At 42.0% G+C, this 9,042-nt stretch overlaps 1 protein-coding gene across 2 annotated transcripts in view; it reads left to right on the forward strand.

The window, feature by feature from the left end:
- The window catches only part of rps6ka1 (ribosomal protein S6 kinase a, polypeptide 1), a 49,736-nt gene extending 40,997 nt beyond the window's left edge, over positions 1 to 8,739 (forward strand). For both annotated transcript variants that reach the window (XM_088432596.1, XM_088432597.1), the window contains 18 exons: positions 279 to 359; positions 902 to 981; positions 1,059 to 1,165; positions 1,364 to 1,401; positions 1,955 to 2,097; positions 2,177 to 2,247; positions 2,324 to 2,412; positions 2,511 to 2,575; positions 2,663 to 2,765; positions 2,846 to 2,976; positions 3,070 to 3,195; positions 3,269 to 3,358; positions 4,365 to 4,523; positions 5,104 to 5,265; positions 5,824 to 5,900; positions 5,986 to 6,103; positions 6,169 to 6,306; positions 7,107 to 8,739. In XM_088432596.1, coding sequence (XP_088288722.1) covers positions 279 to 359; positions 902 to 981; positions 1,059 to 1,165; positions 1,364 to 1,401; positions 1,955 to 2,097; positions 2,177 to 2,247; positions 2,324 to 2,412; positions 2,511 to 2,575; positions 2,663 to 2,765; positions 2,846 to 2,976; positions 3,070 to 3,195; positions 3,269 to 3,358; positions 4,365 to 4,523; positions 5,104 to 5,265; positions 5,824 to 5,900; positions 5,986 to 6,103; positions 6,169 to 6,306; positions 7,107 to 7,229 — 1,901 coding nt within the window. In that variant the 3' untranslated portion in view covers positions 7,230 to 8,739. The remainder of the gene's footprint in view (positions 1 to 278; positions 360 to 901; positions 982 to 1,058; positions 1,166 to 1,363; positions 1,402 to 1,954; positions 2,098 to 2,176; positions 2,248 to 2,323; positions 2,413 to 2,510; positions 2,576 to 2,662; positions 2,766 to 2,845; positions 2,977 to 3,069; positions 3,196 to 3,268; positions 3,359 to 4,364; positions 4,524 to 5,103; positions 5,266 to 5,823; positions 5,901 to 5,985; positions 6,104 to 6,168; positions 6,307 to 7,106) is intronic.
- Positions 8,740 to 9,042: the final 303 nt, after the last annotated feature.

Genomic DNA, 9,042 nt, shown 5'->3' on the forward strand with positions numbered 1-9,042 from the left:
CTTTACAAAGCAACTTAAAAAAAAAAAAAAACACTTCCTCATTTAGTTAGTAACCACTTTGCACTATATTCTCACACAGGCTGCTCTAAATACAGCCCATAAATGCTCAAATGCTTGTTCTTTATTTTTCATTTCTTTATGATTCTTACATTTTATCAGCAATAACCACGCGATTACTGGGCAAGCCTGAATGAGGAGAAAAAATTATTTAGTGGCAAAAATTGAAGTGCTACATTAAAAGTCAATGACTGTAGAATTATTTTTCTTTTCGTTATCAGTAAGAGATCGTGTGAGGACCAAGATGGAGAGAAACATCCTGGCTGATGTCAACCACCCGTTTATCGTCAAGCTGCACTACGGTCAGTCAGCTTCGCCGCCTTCAATTTCTCCCGTCGCTTCATTTAAACACCCACTCACTCACATTACAGCGTTCCCTTGCCAAATGGCGGAAATCTCATTTCACAGTGATCTTGTTATGAGCTTTTACAGTTACCTACTTTTCACATTACAAGCTGTCACTCATCTCTTTTGCAGTGTTGCAAGCTAATATTTGAGTTACGCCATGCTACATATTACTTTTTTCACCTCTGACACCTGATAATGCACCAGTGTATCAAACTAATGTGATGTAGCACCCCCTACTGGCAAGGAGGACTTACCATATTTACACACACACATGGTATATATAATATATGATATATAATAGGAGCAAATGTTAAGCTACATATTACTTTTTTCACCTCTGACACCTGATAATGCACCAACGTATCAAACTGTTGTGATGTAGCACCCCCTACTGGCAAGGAGGACTTACCGTATTTACACACACACATGTTCATGGTATATATATAATATATGATATATAATAGGAGCAAATGTTAACTGTATATCTGATTTTCAGCTTTCCAAACCGAAGGGAAACTCTACTTGATCCTGGACTTCCTCCGAGGAGGGGATCTCTTCACTCGGCTGTCTAAAGAGGTGGGAATTCCCGCGGTGCATTAATGCGGCATGTTGTGTATTCACGCATCATCCTTCCGTCTGTTCGTGTCTCACAGGTGATGTTCACTGAAGAGGATGTCAAGTTTTATCTTGCGGAGCTGGCGCTGGGCCTCGACCACCTCCACAGCTTGGGCATCATGTACAGAGACCTGAAGCCTGAAAAGTAAAAGATCTTGAATTTTTAAAAACCCAAATGGCGGTGCACATTTGAATGCACCGCCATAATGCTCAATTCCAAATAGAATGCAGCTCCTTTGTCTGCTGGAATATAAAATTCAGCAGTTGAATGGTTAAGGTTAAGGTCTGTTAGCGATAGAGTTGTATAGCCATGTTGCTAACATGTCTCAATGTCGTTTGCTAGCATTCTCCTGGATGAGGAAGGCCACATCAAACTCACAGGTAAGAAAATAAAGAAGTGGCCAGACAACATCTGAAAATGGGCCAAAACTAATCAAACAAATAGCCAATATTTACCATTTGTTTTTAGTTTTTACCATTACGTGCGCTAACCATTTACAGTAGTTGTATACAAGTAACACTGGTATCGTTATTTATTAACATATAAATCCATAATGTAATTTGGATCCACAAATGTATATCATAAATGTTGATGAGGTCATACAAATTAGATTCAAATTTTTACATGCGAAGTAATGAAGTCACGACTGGACACACAACCTTTCAGTTTGTTTAAAATTATTATTATGCTCCATAATTTAAGCATAAATGTGTTAAATTTGACACCCATTCCATTTCTAGTAATTCACACACACATGCCAAGAGTTCATGTCCTCATGACTTTATTATTGCAATGCATTCTGGGAGCTGAACAAATTGAAGCGCGTTGTGGGGAACCAAACGCTATTTTTAATTCGTTCTAATTTTTAAAATCTCTTTCCCCGACTTAAAAATGATGAAAACCTAAAACAAAACTCTTCATGGTGTTTTCCAGATTTTGGTCTGTGCAAAGAGGGCATTGACCACCACGAGAAGGCTTACTCCTTCTGTGGCACTGTGGAGTACATGGCACCCGAGGTGGTCAATAGAGTAGGACACACCCACAGCGCCGACTGGTGGTCGTTTGGAGTACTGATGGTACGGAAGTAGAAGCTTAGTACAGTACGATTACGGAGAAATTCTCTTTTTATGCTTTCCCATATGTTCTCTCCTCCAGTTTGAAATGTTGACTGGGTCGCTGCCTTTCCACGGGAAAGACCGCAAAGAAACAATGAACATGATTCTCAAGTGAGTGATCCCGCTCAGCCTCACTTTTGGTGATCAAAATAACGACGGTGGTGATGGCGCCGGCTTCCTCCTGCAGGGCACGTTTGGGAATGCCTCAGTTCCTCAGCGCAGAGGCCCAGTCTTTGCTGAGAGCTCTTTTCAAGAGGAACCCCACCAACAGACTGGGTCAGTTGTCCACTTCAGCATTCACAGTTGACCCGGTTCTGCACACTATGACCCAGCCAAGTCATTAAATCCTGCTGATATTTCTGGTTCTACTGTAGGATCGGGTCCGGACGGAGCAGAGGAAATCAAACGTCATGGATGGTTTTCCAACATTGACTGGAATGTAAGCGCGTGTTTATTTTTTAAGCGTCTGTGGTATTTCAGCTATTTATTGCTGTCACCGTACAAAAACCGCTTCCCCGCCTACCAGAAACTGTTCCGAAGAGAAGTCAAACCCCCTTTCAAACCGGCCGTGGCGCGTCCCGATGACACCTTCTATTTTGACTCCGAGTTCACCTCCCGCACGCCGAAAGGTAAAAGGTTTTGCGAACTCCTCATTTTTTAATTTTTTTTTTCTAGCATCATTCAGCTTTTCCTGCTGTCATTTCCCCAGACTCTCCCGGCGTGCCGCCGAGCGCCGGCGCTCACCAGCTGTTCCGAGGCTTCAGCTTTATCGCGTCGAGTCTGTTGGAGGAGGAAGGCTCGGCGGAGTCGGTGCAGCCCCCGCCGCACCCGGTGGTCCAGGTAAACAGCCGGTCTCTACCTTTCTGTTTTTCACTTCGATTCTTTTCATTGTTGCGGCAATGAATTATTTGTGTATTTCCCGTCCATGCGCAGCAGCTACACGGGAAGAACTTGTTGTTCAGCGATGGCTACATACTGAAAGAGGACATCGGCATGGGCTCCTTCTCGGTGTGTAAGCGCTGTGTCCACAAGGCCACCAACACGGAATACGCCGTCAAGGTAGGCGCGGCTCACCCGAAATCTGGCTCAGATCGGCTACTCCAAATTCTGAGTTTGTTCTCGCGCCTCACAGATGATCGACAAGACCAGCACGGACCCCTCCGAGGAGATCGAGATCCTGCTTCGATACGGGCAGCACCCCAATATCATCACGCTGAAGGATGTGAGGATAATCATAAGCGGCCGCCAATTTTATGAAACACCCACTCATTTATAAACTGAAAGGGAAAGAAACTTAAATGTTAGCTAAGTAGTGTTAGCTAGCTAGGCTTGACTAAAGCTCAAGTAGCCATTTTAATATACTGTATGTATGTGTGTGTGTGTGTGTGTGTGTGTGTATATATATATATATATATATATATATATATATATATATATATATATATATATATATATATATATATATATATATATATATATATATATATTATCGCAAAACTCACCGTACTTTGTGAATGTGCAGATACTTGTCCAACCAAATAGTTTTGATACAAATAGAAGAACCATGTCAAGAAAAATACTGCCTATACAAAACACTCATTTTAAAAACACATACGTGAATAAAAACTGCACATATTTCCCTCATTTATTAACTGAAAGTGCTTGTACTGAGAACAAATTTAAATTTTCGCTTGAATGTTAGCTAAGTAGCGTTAGCTAGGTGGGTAGGTAGGTAGGGTAAGGTAAGGTCGGCAAAACAAAAGGTCAATCTCAGTATTTTTTGGTAACGTAACCCCGGGATAAACGAGGGAATACTGTAACTGTTTTGATTAAGCGTGTTTGGTCACTTTTTTTTCACACCGATACTCGTACAAGTGCTCGGTTCTTGAGTGCTGATATCACTAGTACTTTTGATGCGTTGCTGAAAAAAATCCCATTATTGCAGTTTTCTTCAAAACAGCAAAAAAAAAGTCAAATTTCTATGCTTCTATTTCTAATTCCTGATCATAAAATGTCCAAAATTGGTCAGCCAATACTTCTATCGTAAGAATTGATACCTTGAAATAAAATTGGTATGAGCACAAGTTTCGATACCTCAAAACGCATCCCTGTTTTTCAGCTTGTTGATTCTAGAATTGCTCACAATTTTCCACAGTGCTAGAAAGCATGTTAAAAGTAGTTTTCTTGAGATACTAGCAAATGATTTTTTTTTCCCGTGTCCGATCCAGGTGTACGACACAGGCAAGCAGGTGTTCCTGGTGACGGAGCTGATGCGCGGGGGAGAGCTGCTGGATCGGATCCTCAAACAGAAGTCCTTCTCGGAGCGGGAGGCCAGCGCCGTGCTGCACACCATCACCAAGACGGTGGAATATTTGCACTCGCAGGGGGTGAGGATGCAACACGCAACAGCAGCCTGGAACGTGGCCCTTGGAAATTTGATCAAACGGAGCGTAGTGTTGATTTTAATTTAGAAAATAGTGGATACATTCTTAAGGCTGATGTCTATTTTTGGCAAAAAAAAAAAGTGGATTTCTGATGAAGTGACTGATTAATTTTTAAAATTATAATGAGTAGAATAACATGCGTTTACTCCCTAAAATAACTGACCTAAATAGACATATTATTGTCCAGGCCCATTTTTGGCGCCCTCATAGTTTTCGAAAAGCTCAAAGTGGAAACCGTGAAAAACTTTTTTTTTTTTTTTTACTGTTGAAAACTACATAAAGGGAGCCATTTACATATAAATTGCTATTTCTATCCATCATAAAACATTTGATTTTTTCCATTCATTATAAAAGTTCTGCTAATTTTTATACTTCACAAAATCATCTCGCAAGGCCGATCCTGGCCAGAACTGGCCCGCGGGCCGTATGTTTGACACCCCTGGTCTAGGATATCATTGTAAGGATTTTTTTTTTTTTCATCAGCCTGTTTAAAGATGCTCTTTGTTTTCCATCTTACGCTTAGGTGGTGCACAGAGATCTGAAGCCCAGCAACATCCTCTACGTGGACGAATCGGGGAACCCGGAGTCCATTCGGATCTGCGACTTCGGTTTCGCCAAGCAGCTGCGCGCCAACAACGGCCTGCTCATGACCCCGTGCTACACCGCCAATTTTGTGGCTCCTGAGGTGAGCCTGGCACAGCTTTGTGCAGTGGGGCATTTTAAATTCCTACAGAATAAAAGGTCATTGATGCATTCAACATAATTGCAATAATAATAATTGTCATAATGTCATATTATTTTTTTTTAATAGAAAGCATCGCTTTAGGTTCCCGGGATAAACTCATAAAAAGCTCCACAAAGTAGAAATGTATGTAAATATGGGAGCTTCCATTGAAAGAGTGACTTCCATTCTTCAGTTACACTTGCATGTAGGTAACAGCTGTGTTGGAAGTGTGGAAACACTGCCATCCAATGGTCACAGTTATCACTACAGTGCTCAGTTGGCTTATATTAGGTGAGCATTAGTCAAGGATGTCAGCTCCCGTCCATAAAAAATGTATTTGAAGAGAATTCCATTATTTATTATTGTTATTATTATTTTAAAAGATGCAAATTCTCGTCCATGGCACTGAATGAGTTCATTAGAAACACGAGGTGTAATTCCCTTTATTTATGTTTACTTTGACATTAACAGTACTATAGAGCATAGAGTGACGTTTTGTTCTGCAATTTGTTGTGGTAGGTGTTAAAACGTCAAGGTTATGACGAAGGCTGTGACATTTGGAGTTTGGGAGTCCTGCTGTACACCATGCTGGCTGGGTAAATAATTCACTCGTTTTTAAGTCTGTAGAATCCTTTCCACGCTCACATGATCCTCTTTTCTTGCTTCTTTTTTCCCCTCAAGTTTTACTCCATTCGCCAACGGGCCCGAGGACACGCCCAATGAGATCTTAAACAGGATAGGCAACGGTCACTTCAGTTTGTCCGGAGGGAACTGGGACACGGTATCGGACGCTGCGAAGGTGCGAAAACATTATTTGCGCCGGAGAGCTCGGATCCTTATTAAAAGTTGCGCTCCTTGCTGCAGGATCTGGTGTCCAAAATGCTCCACGTGGACCCGCATCAGAGACTGATCGCCAAGCAGGTCCTCAGGCACCCGTGGATCGTCCAGAGAGACAAACTCCCCAATAGTCAGCTCCCGCTTCAGGACCCCAAACTGGTCAAGGTTACTAGGCTCTCTTTATTCTTGCATAATAACCTGGACGTATGCCCCACAATATCAAATATCCAGTACTTTTTTTTTCTCCGAATTTCACATATTTGGCTAATAGAGCGTCTAGAAATGGCTGGTGCTAAATGCATGATGTCACGGGTGTCAAACCCAAGGCCCGGGGGCCAGATCCGGCCCGCCACACCGTTTCATGTGGCCCGCGAAATGCTAACTTGCAAGTTGCCTTCAACTTTTAAAAATTTTGGGCAAAAATTCGGATTTTTCAGAATGGGTCTCAATTAACAGCTAGCAGCAAATATTAGGAATCGAAGCCATTTCACACTGGTAAATAATATATTATGGTGAGGAAATAAGATGCTTTTGTCATGCAAACATGTGGGAAACATTGCCCCCTGGTGGTAGTGCTTGATCTCACTTGTAATAAAAAAAAAAGTGCTCGACTTTTGAAATGTTAATATCGCCGTGGGTCGGCTTAATTAATCGTGGCAGCCAATATCCTGATCACGATTAAAACTCCACAAATTTATAAAAGTTGAGGACAATTCTGTATTTTAGCCAAATGAGCATTTCGCGGACTCATCAAATATGGTGGGCCGTTATCTGGCCCCTGGGCTTTTAGTTTGACCCCCTGAAGTTCCTTCAAGTACTACCCTCATACGAAAACCGCTGCTGTAGACAATTATTCTAAATTAGACAACAAAAAAGTAAAAATACATCTTTGGTATCGAATGAGTTAACATTGAAATTAAGCACCGTCATCCCTTTTATCTCATGGCTGTAATTTGCCCCCCCAGGGCGCCATGGCGGCCACGTACTCGGCCCTGAAGAACTCCCAGCCCACCCCTGAGCTAAAACCCATCGAGAGCTCCTTCCTGGCCCAGCGGCGCGTCAAGAAACTTCCGTCCACCTCGCTGTAGAAACCCGGGAGATGCAAAAGCCACCCAACCAACCAGCTCGCTCGGGAGGGCGCAACCAGCCAAGGAACACTGACCGTGACCCTGAACCCCCCCCCCCTCCTTAAAGATCCCATCTTGCGACGGCACGCTGTTCGCTTTAGTAGCGAACCAGCCAAAGATCGATTGGGGGGGGGGTGGGATTTGTAATCTGTGTGTTTGTTTGCGCGCGCGTGTTCCTGCATGACCGCCATGCCACACGCTCCGCCATCACTGGACGTCGTTCAGCTTGCCGCACGTTTATTCGTCTGCCCGTTTTCGTCCGTCTGTACGCGCGAGTTTGTGTTTGCGTGCGTCAAGATGAGCTTTACATCAACGGCTTTTCCGCTGCTAAATCCGTTTTGCGCCGGCAGCACGGCGGCCGCGCTCCAAAACGCTGTCGTTTTGGAAAACGAGAGGGATTCGTCGTGTGAATAAAAGAATAGGTATATAAAAAATCTATATTTCTGCCGTAAATGCCTCTTTTGGCTTTGGTACAGCCTGATGATAATTCTGGGAAATATCCGATCTTTGTTCACGTCAATTTTGTGTTTCTTTTCCAGTGTCAGTTGCATGACTTGCAGTGTTTGTCGTTTTCTTTCTATGTTTGATTTGACGACACGTCTAGTACACTGGTGGATTTCTGTGAAAGAGACTCGGCATGTTCAGACATGTGTATCTTGGCTTTGTAGTTTTTTTGTTTTGTTTTTTCCTCCCCTCATTACATTTTGAATGCTGTTTCTTGAGCTTGGCTGCTTTTGGTGTTGATTTTTGTCCGAGGAAAGCGTCGCTTGAAAATATTGCAAGAAACCTGAGCACATTTTTGCTTACGTATGTGTATGAAAAAAAAAAAAATTAAAAGGTCTCGTAGTGTTTTGACAGAGGCCGAGCAGACTGTTCTCTCCATTGATATTAGCCTGTTTTGGTTTTTTTTTTTTTCTTCTTCTTTTGTATGTTTTACACCAGTCACACAACGTTAGGGGTTTTGGCATTTCAGTTAAAATTTCTGGATGAACCTCAAACGTCTTATTACTTCAGAATTCAACTTATTTTGACCCCAGATAGGGTTTAAAATAAATGAAGTTCGCACACCAGTGAAATTTCACCCGTAAGCCCGACGCCTCTAACTTTTTGAGGTGCCCGTATCTTGTTCGGTTGTTCCCACTTTTTAATGACATCAAATTGTCATTTTCCCAAGGTAGGTCCTGCTTTCAGCTCGGTGCCTAAAGGCCTACTTGGTGAGGACGGTTTTGAATGTCTTGCGTGATGTAAAAGAAGGGAAGAGCTGTGTGGTTGCGCAATCGTCCCAACAGCTGTCTTACCTCAAAAGGGATCATCGAGTTCTATCATTTATTCTTGTTTTTTTTTTTCTGTGTGTGGTGGAAAAAAAACAAACATTGTTCCTTTGATTAAACACGTGGTGTGTCTTATTGTATCATAAAGATGAAGATTTTTATATCTTACAAAATATTAAAGATTCAGTTGCTACAGTAAACTTGTGTTGTGTTTTTCCAAACTTGAGTGGGGCTGCATTGAAATATAAATTAAGCTTCACCCAATTAACCGGTGTTTGCTGTTTTTGTTGTTATAGTGACGTCACAGTATGTTGCAGTTTATAATTTAGTGGCCAAAGATTAATAACATTTCCGCTGGTATATGTTCCAAAAAAGTGTAAAATATATATTCTCCTTTTCAAAACGTTTACACTTTTTTGGAACATAACGTATATAACGTATTAAAACAAGTATTGACATTTACAACAGGAAATTGCCCACGAGAGTAAGAAAATAAAGGTTCA

Source organism: Hippichthys cyanospilos, chromosome 14 (assembly GCF_059441005.1).
Source record: "Hippichthys cyanospilos isolate Australia breed blue-spotted pipefish chromosome 14, RoL_Hcya_1.0, whole genome shotgun sequence".
Lineage (NCBI taxonomy): Eukaryota > Metazoa > Chordata > Actinopteri > Syngnathiformes > Syngnathidae > Hippichthys > Hippichthys cyanospilos.